The sequence below is a fragment of the Vanacampus margaritifer genome, chromosome 1 (assembly GCF_051991255.1).
Source record: "Vanacampus margaritifer isolate UIUO_Vmar chromosome 1, RoL_Vmar_1.0, whole genome shotgun sequence".
In the NCBI taxonomy this organism is placed as follows: domain Eukaryota; kingdom Metazoa; phylum Chordata; class Actinopteri; order Syngnathiformes; family Syngnathidae; genus Vanacampus; species Vanacampus margaritifer.
The window spans coordinates 7,510,934-7,526,472 of NC_135432.1; the positions used below are offsets into that span (position 1 = coordinate 7,510,934).

General features: G+C 39.8%; 1 protein-coding gene across 2 annotated transcripts in view; it reads left to right on the forward strand.

Annotated features, from left to right (window-relative positions):
* The window catches only part of nkain4 (sodium/potassium transporting ATPase interacting 4), a 56,173-nt gene that overhangs the window by 37,641 nt on the left and 2,993 nt on the right, over nucleotides 1–15,539 (forward strand). Inside the window, exons 5-6 of one of the 2 annotated variants that reach the window (XM_077574292.1) lie at nucleotides 3,423–3,483; nucleotides 14,809–14,893. In XM_077574292.1, coding sequence (XP_077430418.1) covers nucleotides 3,423–3,483; nucleotides 14,809–14,893 — 146 coding nt within the window. The remainder of the gene's footprint in view (nucleotides 1–3,422; nucleotides 3,484–14,808; nucleotides 14,894–15,539) is intronic. The other variant, XM_077574302.1, reaches the window with a different exon arrangement.

Below are 15,539 nucleotides of genomic sequence, written 5' to 3' on the forward strand. Positions count from 1 at the left end.
ATAAAAAAAAAAAAGCATGAATAGAAAAAAGAAAAACAGTTTTCCTGTTGGGGTTTGGTGGTCAAGGTGCATTTGAATCTTATTATGCTGAATGTAAAGCGCTGGTTCTGTCACCATCACAATTATTGACCACAGCACAGTTTAGTGGTGAACCTATTTAGTGGTGACTGCATGAAAATGTCAGATGAGAATGTTATGCCATGACACTTTTTGTTTTTGTGTTTTTATTATGGCTTGACTCAGGAGCTCTTGACGAACATTAAACAAGCAACACAGAAGAGAAAATACGCCCTTCCTCTTTTTGTTTAATGCTGACTTTTTACACATTCTTTCTTTCTTTCTTTTTTTCTACTTTCACAAATCGCTACTTTTCATTTGGCATTTTTAAACACTGGTAACCTAATTTACAGTAAGTATTGATAATAGTTTGAGAACAAATGTGTTGTCTTTTTTGGACACTGAAAATGACATCACGTGTGCTCAGGGCTCAGGTAATGACCAATCATGGCTCAATCTTCAAACGTCACATGACCAAACCCAGAAAACGGCTGAGCTGTGATTGGTCATTACCTGAGCCCTGAGCACATATGATGTCATTTTTTAGCCAACAGCAAGTGGCAAGATGTGTTTTTAAAGGTATTAATTGTACATGAAAAATAATATTATCAAATGAATTCTAGTCAACGTCGTAACTCCTTCCTGCTGAAAATGGCTAAATGAGTCAAGTATTTCCTTGAAACTGCCTTTTCTCCACTATGTGGGAGCCGTGCAGCATTATGTCACCTCCAGATTGAGGGTGTGGATGTTTTTAAGACAATAGCAAGTGATAGTAGTTAGGTTAGATACTGTACAATAATAATAATAATAATAATTTCAATAAGCCTGTTTAGTTAAAAATGGAAGTATGTTAGCCCTGAAGATAAGTGTACTGTATACTGATCCATTTCTGCCAATCAGACTGCTTGATCTGCTCATCATTTAATTCTTGCATCACTCATGGCTAAGACCTTTGAAAAGAGTTTGGGAAGTTGATGTAACTATAATTTTGTGAAGTGTTTAATGATAGCGTGATAAATTGGCAGTTGACATGATTTGGGCGTGCAGTATAAAGTATAATACCCGCTATATTTGGTAACTATTGCAAGATGTGAGGATTCCGCTCAACAGCGATGATAATTTGCCACCATTTTGTCACCTCTGTAAGTGATTATACGATAATGGTAGATTAAAGGGGGTGGGACAGAAAGACAAGACGGGATTAAGGTCCAGCGTGCACATTTTCACCCAAGTTGTTAACTCTTTGACTGCCAGACGTTTTCAGAAAAGGGATGCCGTGGGTGCCAGCCGATTTAAGCATTTTGACTGATCTTTCAAGGTCCACAGAAAATGATGTGTTTGGACTATGGAAACACACATACTACCAAATGAAAGATTGGACTCTAATCTTTCATCAGAAAAAATAAGTTTGTTTCTACCTTATTCCGTTTTTCAGTAATCAACAATAGAAAATGGTTAGTTTCACCTCTGTTTTGAAACAAACGTCTTTTAACGTCTTTGGCACTCCTCCATAGGATTTTACTAAACGTTATTTAACGTTTTTGGCAGTCAAAGAGTTAAGGGTTCGAACACTGGCTCAGGAACTATTTCATTTGAAATGCTTTTTTTTTTTTTTGTTTGTTTTTTTTAAACCTGCTATCTTTCATTGCTCTTCTCTTTGGCACATTTGACAACTTGTGTGCACTTCTCCTTGGTACTCTTCCAACTGCCATACACTTTCCCCTGTTCAGTGTTCCAGTGCGAAAGGAGGGCAACATGCCAGTCGCTGCTTTAATTGGCATGACAGAGGGCCAAGTGATGGACAGGAGTCAGAGTAAAGACGCGTTGTCTCGGTCTCCGTCTCGGTCTCCGTCTCTCACTGGGTCTCGTTTCACAGGCAATGACAGCCATCTGCCACTTTGAGGGCTCTTCTCTATGCGCATACACGAAATTAATAGCTGCAGTCACTTGTGGGCTGTCTGGTATGTTTGCTTCTGCAAGCTCCTCCTGTCCAGTTTGTGTACAACTGGAAACCCTTGCAACACATGGAAAACTTTCCTCACATATCTGTATCCGTTAATCCTGTAACCCCCCCCTAAATTTGCTGAGTAGAACCTCGATTGCATCTTTGCCAGTAGCACATTGGCTTGGCCACTTTAGAGTGCCTCATTGTCTGCCTTAAGTGCACAAAAGTCACACAGAGAAAGGCGTAAAAGTGGGTGAAGAAGAAGGTTGGGGTCGGTTTTGATCGTCAAGAGAAATTAACTCAGTGTGAATCAGCAAAACTTTGGCCCATTATGATAATTTGTATTCAATCATACGACTTGACAAATCAGTCTGGCCCTATTCATTTTATATACAGACGCGCCCCACCTTACGAACGAGTTACGTTCCGGACGATCGTTCGTAAGGTGAATTTGTTCGTAAGTTGCTTCAGTGCTATATTTTGTATTATAATTTATGTTTAAAGCCTATATAAGTATATTGAAGGTTTATATAAGTATGTTTAAGGCTTGTACAAGTAACCTGCATTGGTTTGTACTGAAAAAAACTTTTAATAAAATGGAGAGAATACGTACAGTACTGTACTGTACTACGTATGTTAGAGAGAGAGAGAGCGAGAGACACACACACAGTATGTACATGTACGTAATAAGATAAATAAAATGAAGTTTAACTTACTTTTGGAAGATGTACTCGATGCTTAAGGAGATGATGGAGGAGGAGGAAGAGGAGGATTTTATATCATGAGAGATTCTTCGTCGTCGCTGGAATAGGCTTCAAAAGTTATTTCCTGCTTCATGGGCACCGGCGTTTTCTTCCTCCTCCTCCTCGCCACGTTGCTCAGCCTCCAATGAGCTCTCACAGCGCCAATCGTCGGTATTAGCGGCGGAAAGAAGCACTACGCGCAATACAAAATCTAACTTACAGCATTTCTTTCCGAACATTTTTCGACATACTGTACGCGCAGAAATGTTCGTATGTACCGTTGTTCGTAACTCGAATGTTCGTAAGTAGGGGAGCGTCTGTACTTGGAAATATTTTCAAATATGGCCGGGTTGTAAACAATACTCTTCTTTGTGGTGTGTCAAAATTAGATGGCATGTGTGTTCACTTTACAGGTACATTAATCTTGGGAAGTAAAACATTTAAAAACAAAGGGTGAAATGATCACCCCACGTATTGATGAGGTGCTAAATGACACTTTCCACTCATTTGTTAGTTGATTATCTGTTGACCAGCAAAGACCAGACAAACCAGAAGTGTTTATCACTTGATCAATTCTTGACATCACTGAGTAAACAATTGCTGCTTTTGTGATGTTTGCTGCGCGTGGTCACATGATGTTGTTTTCTAACCTGGCTTGTCTGCTTATGTGTTCACAGCTTCTGGGATTTGTGTACGCATGTTACGTCGTCAGTGCCATGACGGATGAGGAGGACAGCTGTGAGTATTCCGAACCATAAACCCACTTATCGCTTTCCACTTTCCTTTCTCCCGCTTCTCTCTCCATACTCGCCCAGATAAGCCACGTCTTCATACCTCCTTCAGTCTGTTCTTCCTGTTTCATGCTCTTCTTCCTTGCTTGGGCTGTAATCTTGTGTTTTTGCCCCTCTCATGTACTTTCTCTCACCTGCGTGCCTTTTGTTTGGCAGTCGAGCTGCCTCTTAACGTGGGTATGTTGGCTTTTTCAGGTCAGCTCCATAAATATTACGTCTCATCTTTTTGGGTCTAAACGAAATGTAACAAAATGTGCGTTTTACTGCATATTTTCAAATTTAGTTTGAGGGTATTTACATCCAAATTAATTAGGCAAACAGCCCTTCTTTTGGATGTCAATGTTGCAAATGATATGATGTGATTGTAACAATGTGTCCGAAAGGAAAAAATGAAGAAAACAAAACAAAACAGTGGAGATGGACGATGACTTAAAACATGCTGAAAGAAACCAAGAAGTTTTTAAACGCAAAAAAGTGGAATGTTTTGAAATGGCTTTGTTTCAAACTGTATTATGGTGGCGTTTAGAGACAAAAAGTTGAGAATCAGGGTTATTAAAAAGCATCAAAAGTCATTAAATAGATGTTTGGTAAATTAAAGGCCTTAAATGGAATTAAGAATCATTAAATATGCCGAGAGCCATTGAAAATGTAAATAGAATTGTTCTTCATGCTTTATTTACATACAATGTGTAAAGTTTGGGGACTGGTGACTAGTTGTAAATTATTTACAAAGAACAAATGGCCTGGAACCCATAAATTGCTTCATGTTTCAAATACCAGTTTCTCTGATTTTGCAAAGAAAAATGAAGTGTTCGTGTCACCAACATCCTACATGAAACACTAATGCCACCTAGCGGCACAAAATGACCTCAAAACAAATCTATGACTGTGAACTGTAGCTTTATTCATTTAAGTACTGTATCAGTGAACTTAATGATACAATGATACTTTTATGTTAATTAACTTGAAAAATGGATTTTATTATACATTCAGAACAGATATGTGCTATTAATTTACGATTAACCGTGAGTTAACTATGGAAATCATGCCATTAGTTACAATAACTGTAATTGACTGACAGCCGTACTATATAAACTGTATGCCTATGTGTGTGTGTGTGCGACGTAGACATTAAATTTAAGTTTCATTTTAAAAAAAAAAACAGCAATAAAATAGATTTGATGACACTTGCAGAAACCCTGAGCAATGTTTGGATGTGCCAATATTTATGAACCACACTCGGACCAGCAAGTCAAATAAGACCATGTTTCTGTGAGGTAAATTCAGGGATGTGATTTTTCCGCTAATTCGCGGAATTCCGCTTTTTTTTATCTCCCCCCCAAAAAAAAAAAAATCTGATTTTTTTTTTTTTTTTTTTTTTTTTTTAGTAGTTCATTGTGTATGCACATGACTCCGACAGATAACATCTTCTGCTATAACAAAGACATTTGTGGTATGCTCTAATATGAGTTACTTTTCATTTGGTCATGATACAATTATTTGTTCATGAAATTTGAACTCTTCAACATTATTTATGTGTTAACTTAGTAATCACATGAGTTAGATATGATGATATTCTCAGTGATAGTTTTTAAAAGCAAAGGCAGTCCAATGTTTTTGAATGTGACTGATTTTGAGTTGACTAAAACTGCCATTTTATATGGGATAGTTCAATATACATTGAAAATTTATGCTGTTGTTTTGTCTATTTCTTTGTCATGTGAGTGCATTGAAACTACTTAAAAACACGGAAAACCCATGAGCGAGTGCCAGCGGCCCCCAGACCCCCGGCTAAATTTTCAGATAATTTCACTCTGGTCAAATCACATCCCTGTAAATTCCAGCGCTCCAGCGTGTGAATTGACCTTGATTGTCCCTGTGCAGGGAGAGGGTGAAGAAAAGGGTGTGGGAAAAAAAAAAAAAGCAGCAGGGCTGTTGAAATGAGTCACAAGAGAAGACCGAGAAACCAGAGAGGGACACTTGTGATGAACGACACAGCTGCGGTGACCTGATAGGCAGCGGGGTCAAAGGCCGTCGTTGGGGTTAGCCAATCAGAGCAGGAAGAATTTGATCAAAGGGTCACCGGGAGTCGTAAATATCTGATTAGCACTAAGTCAGGAATAATAGCTTTGTCCTTATGCACCAAAGTATTCCTTGTTCGTTTTAGCCACTGCTTTATGAAGGCTTTGGCTGAAAGGCTCCGTGAGGATTAGCTGAGATTGTATGGAGTTTCTCAGGTGGGGGAAGGGGGGGGGGGGTGTACTGTACTATATTTCTTGGAAGTTTTAAAAGAACTTTGGCCCCTGGCTGTAATAAAGTCAGTCGCTTTGGTCAGACACCCAAAAAGTCCCAATGTGATTTTTAAACACACAACACAAGCTAATTGCATGTTCAGCTCGAAGTGGCTTGTAATTTGCATGCATGTTCGTGTGGAACAGCTCAAACGTCTAAACTGCGTGGTCACATACCAGAGAGCCACTGGCTGTGAGCAGTTCACATTTTACCCAACGGGTCCCCCCCCCCCACCCCCCCATGCTTTGAACGGTACCATTTAGGCACCGCGCACTCCCTAATCAAGCCGTGTCGTCTCAGCTGAAGTCAGCTCGACCAAAACCCAAAGATGCTCGCCTCTCCGGTTTTTACATGACAAGTTTTATGCTAAAAACAGAAATGTTCATCCTTCCGCTACTTCCACTTTGTGTAAGCAGTACTTATGCATCGGGTCAGCAAAGCTTATGGTTGCTACTGTATTTTATAATTGCAGTAGCCACAAAGTGACATGTATTTTTTATTTTTTTTTTATCTGCAGTTGCTTAATGGAAACTACACTCTGGATATAATTAACATGTAGTTCTGTGATCCAGACTGAAGTGCAGTAAATTGCAGCTACAACATTTCCAACGGCAAACCCTTTGTTATTATAATAAGCTCCGTGTCTGCCTGTGCGCGCACACACACTTGCCTCTCACACACATCAACCAGGAAAAGGTGCTCTCATTTTCCATTCTCATTTGATTCGTAGATTAAAGCGCCTTTCTACAGTAAAATCCCTTTCTGCTTCAGCATTTCTCTTTCTCTTTACATCTCCCTTTTATGCTGACTTTCATGTTTTGTTTGTTTTTTTAAGCCTCCCTGCCGGCAGTAGCTACGGTGACGTGCACTTTTTTCCCCCTCATCGTTTCAAAACTTTTGAGGTTGTGGCTGATTATAGATTTGGATCTCAAAAGTCGGGATGGCATTACACTAGTTAACTTGATCAATTAACAAAGCTTGAGAAATTGAAATCTTCACTGATATGCAAGAGGCCAAATTGTCACGATGGGTCAAACGCTCACTGGAGCGGTTCGCGACCGAGTGTGAAGCGGTTGGGATGAAAATCAGCACCTCCAAATCCGAGTCCGTGGTCCTCAGTCGGAAAATGGGTTGGGGGTGAGATCCTGCCCAAAGTGGAGGAGTTCAAGTATCTTTGGGTCTTGTTCACGAGTGAGGGCAGGATGGTGCGGGAGATCGACAGGCGGATCGGTGCAGCGTCTGCAGTGATGCGGACTCTGTATCGGTCCGTTGTGGTGGTGAAGGAGCTGAGCCGAAAGGCAAAGCTCTCCATTTACCGGTCAATCTACGTTCCTGCCCTCACCAGCTGTGGTTCATGACCGAAAGAACAAGATCCCGGATACAAGCGGCCGAAATGAGTTTCCTCCGCAGGGTATCCAACCCATTTTCCGACTGAGGACCATGGACTCGGATTTGGAGGTGCTGATTTTCATCCCAACCGCTTCACACTATCGCCGCGAATCGCTCCAGTGAGCATAAGGCTCTCCCTTAGAGATAGGGTGAGAAGCTCGGTCATCCGGGAGGGACTCAGGGTCAAACCGCTACTCCTCCGCGTTGAGAGAAACCAGTTGAGGTGGCTCGGGCATCTGGTTCGGACACTTCCTGGACGCCTCCCTGGAGAGGTGTTCCCGGGCATGTCCCACCGGGGGGAGGCCCCGGGGATGACCCAGGACACGCTGGAGAGACTATGTCTCTCGGCTGTCCTGGGAACGCCTTGGGATCCCGTCGGAGGAGCTGGCTGAAGTGGCTGGGGAGAGGGAAGTCTGGGCTTCCCTGCTAAAGCTGTTGCCCCTGCGACCCGACCCCAGATAAGTAGTAGATGATGGATGGTTGGTCAAATGCTAAGCGTCACAAAATCTGATAAGCCTGCCACACATAATGGTTGGGTTGGTGATGTGATGGCACATTTAAAGCTTGAAAAGTTGAAATGCTTCATCAGGCAATCAACTTAAATGTTGTATATGGTTTGCCAACCATTTCTGAATTACTTTCACTGAGAGTTTTCGTCTGGAGACACAGAGAAAGCTGCAAGATTGACCCACTGTCTGTGATGTTGGAGTTTTGCTTTATGTTTGGTTAATTGTATGTTCTTATTTTGTTTGGGCTGATTCTTGTTATATTATTACTGGTAGTAGTAGGATTGCTGTTATTGTCATTATTGTTGTTACTATTGCAGTTCTGTTTTCACTTGTCTTGCTGTCGCTCGTGTGTGTTTATACTATGAGAGCCGATAAAAAACATTTGAAAATAAAGTAAATACTAAGCATCACTAACATGGCGTTCAGGCTTAAATACTAATAAAGTGATGCCTTAAGTTCATTCCATGGCCACACTCGCAAATCAAAACACTTATCTCAAACCATCTTCTGTCATTGGAATGAATGAATGTGCCATTAATCTGCTCCAGCCTTCCCCCAAAAAAGAACAAAATGTTTTGTAATGCGAGTAAAAATTCCATATTATAAAATGTAAACGCGCTTCAAATGAAGATGACTTTCACAACTACTGTATGTGACTCGGTAATCTGAAAGGATGAAGAAAATTTTCCTTTGAGTAGTGTTTGTTATACTCTCTATCTACACATTTACGTTCAAGTATACTTTGCTTAAGCCTGGTACACACATCATTTTTATTATATATAATTATGTCGGGCAGCCAGATAATCCAATAGGACAATCTTATCAGACAAAGGCCTACTTGATATTCGGGTGTTTGATGTTTCTTTTGTCGGGAATGTGGCAAAATTTGTGGCAAAAGACCAAGCCAGTTGTCTTTATGTAAGTATCCGGCGTTATAACGCTGCAACTGGTGATGCTATTCATTAGCCTGTCTATGGTGTTTTGCATTGTGTGTTAGCGTTAAGTCAACGGAAGGAAAAGTTGTGTGATTGTTTGAAATACACGATGTGATTTTCCTTGTTTTAACTCTTTGACTGCCAGACGTTTTCAGAAACGGGTTGTCCCCAGTGCCAGCCGATTTTAAGCATTTTGACTGATCTTTCAAGGTCCACAGAAAATTATGTGTTTGGACTATGGAAACACACATACTACCAAATGAAAGATTGGACTCTCATCTTTCATCAGAAAAAAAAGTTTGTTTCTACCTTATTCCGTTTTTCAGTAATCAACAATAGAAAATGGTTAGTTTCACCTCTGTTTTGAAACAAACGTCTTTTAACGTCTTTGGCACTCCCCCATAGGATTTTACTAAACGTTATTTAACATTTTTGGCAGTCAAAGAGTTAATGACCTAATTGCCCCGAGAGGCCTTTGACTAAACTAACATTCATATCAGCTGGGTTATATTGTGTAGTCATGAGTAATCTTGAGGTAATCTGGTCGTCTGGTAGTCAAAGAGTTAAATTTTGTTTGACAATAAACTTAACTGGAAGTGGCAAAAGCAGGTCGTACCCTTTTTTTGCTGCCAAACAACTGCATATACAGTGCCCCTTTTTTTTTTTTTTTTTTTAAGTTTTTGTCAGTCAAAAATTGTTTATAAGACTGCTCATATCTCATTAGTTGCGTAACGATCTCATGGCATCACTGCACTAATGTGCTAGCTGCATATTTGTGTGTGTGCGTGCATGTGTTAATCCAGGCGCGTGGCTGACGCAGCGTGTGAATCTTAACACAGACTTATCGGTTGACTCGCAGACACACCGTCAGCGCAAGTGGTGGGGAAAATCCTCTTTGTAAAGTAGGTCAGAGAGTTGTGCCGACGAGCACCGGGATCAGCTCACGTTAGCACGTCTGCTAATTATATTTGCTGCCGTGTGTGCTGAGTCACGTCCCAGAAAATCCTTCACAGCATAAATGTGAAACTGGACGGTTTGTTGGGTGGATACGAAGCAGGTGGTCCCTTGTCCTCGGGTCATAAAGATGCCAAAAGTTTTTCACTTGATAGTTTTTTTATTTATTTTTTTCCTGGAGAGCTCTGTATTGTTCATTCGGTAATTTTACCGATTTGACATGTCATCATCATTGCTCTTTTTTTTTGTATGTGTACGTGCATGCGTGTGTATTCATTAGTTCACCTAAAACCTATTAAAAAATCCCATACCATTCACCTAAACCGAACACTTCCAGCCAGAGTCGTGAGGCTTTCAGGAGACCCGAGGAAGGACCAAAGAAAAGATTGCAAAAGAAGCAAATTGCTAGCACGTCGTCTGCTAGGTTTAGGTTAAATGTAGACTCTTAGTTGTCCTTAGGTGTGATTGTTGAGTGTAATTGGTTGTGTGTATATAGCACCCCAACACAGATGCCAGTTAGCGTTAGCCTTAAGCTAGCAGACTTAAAAGCTCAGCTATGTGGTCATGTACAGGTAATTCCCTTCATGTTTAGTACTCTGTGACAGTATCAAATAAGTAATATGAGCATGCTCACGACCCTTGTGAGGATAAAAGCGGTTCGGAATATAAATGGATGGAAGTATTTCTGCAACATTGTGTTGCCTCCTTCAGCTTAAAACCTTGCTGCGATATCTTGAGCCGCCTATCTGCTTGTTATCGCAATTTCTCTGCAACTTCTCGTCTGCCTTTTTCCACACTTCCTCATCCCACCCCCAACCCATCTTTTTCCTCCTGGTACTTCATGCCTTTGTTTCGTGCCGCTGTCATCCTGCCAGTCTGTCTCTCACGTTGTCAATGTCTGTCATGGTTCAGTATGTCTAATTTCCAGCCTTAATGATTTACAGCAGTGGTCCTCAACCAGTTCCCTTTACCACTTGCTACTGGGCCGCACAGATATATGTATATACTGCATATATTTTATTAATATATCGATATATCTATATATATTTTAAATATTTTTTTTGTTTATTTGTATTTATATGCAGTATATACACACACATACAAAATAAACAGAGTAACACAAGAGTAGCAACATGTAAAAAGTATTTAATGTATCCAATTAAACTCGGGTAACTGAAAAATAAATTAAATGCTATATATTTTAAATAGGAATAAAAGGAAAATGGGTGACGGTGGCCAATACCAGTATCAACTGCCCTTAGAAACGAGAACAATAGATAATCGGCATTCATTTCATGAAATTTGAAGGAAAAATGCTATTTTTGGATACAGTGTATACAGTGTGATTATTTGTGACATTTGTAATCTGGTTTCTAGTTGAGGTAAACCATCTTAAAATAAACAGCAGACAAACTTGAGCATCGTTATTTATGAAGTGTACACTCGAAAAAGAGAATTGTTGACCAACTTGGGGAAAAAATCGCTTTAAATGGGAACACATGATTGAAATAAGTTAATCCAAAGTGAATATATTAAGTTAAATGCACATTAAACTTAATATATTCACTTTGGAAGTTGGTCAACAATTCTCTTTTTAGAGTGTAATAACATTTTCACTGAAGCAACCCCCTTCGCTCCCAACTGTTTTACTGGATTTTGACAGATTTTGCATGGCCCACAGAATATTGTGTTCTATTGCTATAAAAACATGGAACCTACCAAAAGAAAGATTAGTCTCTTCTTTCAATAGGAAAAATATATATATTCCTGTATGTTTTGCAGCAATTAGCATTGGAATATAGCTAAGTTTTATCATTATTCACAAATCTGTTTAAAACAGTGGGGAAAAGAGCCTTTTTGCAACATGGCCCAGGTTGATCTCTTATACTCTGCTGCCACCTGCTGGCCGTTTTTGTAATAACTACCATTCTTCAAGCGTCCCTCTTCAGTTCAGAGGCTGCATCAAAGCCTTCTGTATGCACCAGCATAAAAAAAAAAATGTTGTTAAAAAAACATATAAATACGTTTTTGGGACCATGGTAATGTTTGAAATACGTTTTGGGGAGCAAATGTGTCAAGAAGGGTGGGAGCCATGTGGCAAGGGTGGTTGGGTGTTGCAGTGGTTTAATATAGGCGTAAATCCCCCGCATAATAAAATAAAATAATAATTTTAAAAATGTCAACCTCTACTTTGCAGAAATTCACCAATTGTGTGTGTGTGTTCATCTGTCATTTAAAGTCATCTTTGTCATGAGTGGTGGAACTTTTTTGTGGTAGCACGGTGAAAGACAAAAGAAACCAAAAAAAAAACGAATTGGACAATTTCAACGTGTTCGACTTGTGAGGTTGCACTTAATTTCCATCACGTCAGTGTTGCCTTCCCAGATGTGTTCAATCAAGCCTGCTGAAAAGACAGCTTCATAGTTGTTGAAACAAGCTGTGAGTGTGTGATGAAGAGATAAAAACGAGTGGCGGAGGAAAGGGCCAGGCCCCTCTTGTGGCTTTTCACCCCCATCCTTCAAACCTATCACTATCCAGCAGACCGCTGCTTCCGCTTATCAGGATGGACCCGATCTGGCCTGACTCTCGTTTCCATGACGGTCATGTGTCTGTCCCCCCTCTTCCCCCGTCAATGTTGGCTTTCCATGATGCATCTGCCCTTTTTTTTTTACTCGCGAGAACGGAAGCGGCTGTTTGAATTGCCGCTTTCATGAATCACATTATCGTCGCTGTCAGTTGTTCTTTCCATGTGCTGTTTGCGCGGGCACGAAGCTGTTTTATATGCGGCCCTTTAACCTAATCTCTCTGGTCTCCTGTCAGTCAAAGCGTAGAGCGTGACCCCCTCCATCACACTTGCACCCCCCCCCCTCCCCTTTCCCCCGTCGCCTTTGTACCTCAGCAACATCACACAGGCTTTTTGCCTTCATCTCCAAAATGTCTCGGCAGCAATTTTCGCTCTCCCTCCTGACACGCTCGCTCTTCGCCACCTCACCTCCAGTCTGACCCCCTAAGCGAGGAAATAAAGCGAGCGGGCTGAGCCTTGGCCGTGCGGCCGAAGGTCACCTCTGTGCGTGAGCGATAAAAACGCGGAGGTTTTGTTTTGACAGCCGGACGCCTTCCACCTGTTTCCGTGCTGCCCCGGGCTCACGGCGGTCGCACACATGAAAGAAAATGTCATGTGGTTCTATTTTTTTATTTTATTTTTTTATTTTTGGGTGTGAGGAGGGGAGACTAAAAATATATACAGTGGTGTTGAGAAATAAACATTTATTAGTATATTTGCTCAGTTAGTTATTTTTTTTTTAAAGCACTCTGTAATATTGTATTTTATACATTCATGTAATACTACTGTGATTAAATAGAATGTAAAGAATTTAACTCATTCACTGCCATTGACGGCTACAGACGCCAAAAATTTATTTAACTCTTTGACTGCCAAAAACGTTAAATAACGTTTAGTAAAATCCTATGGAGGAGTGCCAAAGACGTTAAAAGACGTTTGTTTCAAAACAGAGGTGAAACTAACCATTTTCTATTGTGGATTACTGAAAAACGGAATAAGGTAGAAACAAACTTTTTTTTTCTGATGAAAGATGAGAGTCCAATCTTTTTTTGGTAGTATGTGTGTTTCCATAGTCCAAACACATAATTTTCTATGGACCTTGAAAGATCAGTCAAAATGCTTAAAATCGGCTGGCACCCACGGCATCCCTTTTCTGAAAACGTCTGGGAGTCAAAGAGTTAAACTATTTCTATTAGTTTAACTTTTTTTTTTCCACTTTTGCTAACTAGAGTATGAAAACCTAGGGAAAAAATGTATTGTAAATTTAGAATAGATGTAAAATTTGTGATTAATCGTTAGTTAACTAGTGAAGTCATGTGAAAAAATTTAATTGGCTGACGGGCCTAATTTTAAAAAATATATTAAAAATAAGGGGCGTTTAATCGTAATTAATCGCATGATCATTTTATAGCTCTTATAAATAAAAAAAATCTAGGTTTTCATAAAAAATGAAATGCAGTTAAACTAATAGAAATAGTTCACATGAATTTTTGACGTCTATAGTTGTCAATGGCAGTGAATGAGTTAAAGGGGAAGTCAACCTTAAACATTTCTTGACAATAATATGTTATATGTGACATCACTAGTCTAAACATTCTGATTCATATTACATTTGTGGAATATGAATTACGTAGCAAAATCCAGCCGTTTTTATCCCATCTCAGGGGGCGGCCATTTTGCCACTTGCTGTCTACTGAAGATGACATCTAGAAAAATTTTAATCGCCTGACGGCCCTAATTTGGAAAAGATATTTAAAATAATAATTTATTTAATCGTAATTAATTGCATGATAATTTTAGATCTCTTATAAAAAAAAATCTAGGTTTTCATAAAAAATGAAATGCAATGGAAAAAAAAGTTAAACTAATAGAAATAGTTCACATGAATTTTTGACGTCTATAGTAGTCAATGGCAATGAATGAGTTAAAGGGGAAGTCAACCTTAAATATTTCTTGACAATAATATGTTATATGTGACATCACTAGTCTAAACATTCTGATTCATATTCCACAAATGTAATATGAATTACGTAGCAAAATCCAGCCGTTTTTATCCCATCTCAGGGGGCAGCCATTTTGCCACTTGCTGTCGACTGAAAATGACATCACAGTTGCTCAAGGCACAGGCAACGACCAATCACAGCTCACAACAATTGTCATTTTCACTAAACAAGAGGTGGCAAAACTGCTTAACTCCTATTCACAATATTAACCAGAATACTGTATTTAGTCTAGTGGGGCTGCATGGTACATATTACTGTCAAGAATTTTGGGGGGGGTTTGACTTCCCCTTTAACAGCTTGTGCATCATAAATAATTCTTTGCGACTCCTTCTGCCGTTTTTCAACTTGGCCACTGGGGGGCGACTGTCAGTCAAATTGCTACGTGTTGTCAAGTGAGGTGAGTTGAGTTCTATAGCACTCCTATCAAAGCAAAAAAAACGTCGAAAAACTGAAACTCAGCCAGGTCACTCTTATCTCAAGGCGCCACTCTGTTTTGCTGCCATCTTTGTGTTTAACGTCTATTTCTGTTCCTTGTTTAATTGTTGTTGTTGTTTTCTGACATTTGTTATGTTTGTCATTTCAACTCATTCCACAAATTCATGATTTTGATTTTTCTTTTGTTTTCAGTTGATTTTATTGGTGGATTTGATCCATTCCCACTCTACCATGTCAATGAGAAACCATCTCATCTCCTCCTAAAGCCTGTGTCTCTGTAAGTATGGACCTTCGTGTGTGCGTGCGTGCGTGTGAATATTCCGCACACATTTTAGTGCTTGCAAACATTTGTCACGTCTCACGTCAAGGTTGCCTCCCGACCTCAAGTTTACATATTCCATCTCCTCCCAAAATACTCATCAATCACAACAAACAATTTCCGACCCACTTCAAAATTCTGACTGAAAGTCTTGTTTTAAATCCATTGTGGCTGTGTTAAAAACAAAATGGCGTCCATATTCCACTATTTTTTGAACCCAACTGTATATCATTACAAAAGCCCCAAATTACATCCAAACGCTAAGCCTTCCTTTTGTTCGCCAGACTATTTCTAATCCTTCTTACTTTCCGTACCATATTCCAGGAGCGTAAGCCGAGGAAGTACAGGAAAACTTGGCATCATTTGTCTTTATGCTGAAAGCCGTGCAGGCAGAAATGCCAGCCAACAAAGCAAAAACAGTCCAACCACAACATACTTCAACAAACAGTCAAGACATTTGCACATTTTCGCTCGACATTAATTCCAAAATAATCGCAAAATGTATCTTAACATTTTGCACGGAATTCTTCTGATTTGGCCTTCTTCCCTCAGCACACTGAAAAGGCAAGATTTTTAGATGCGTGTGACGGCATGAAGAAGTACT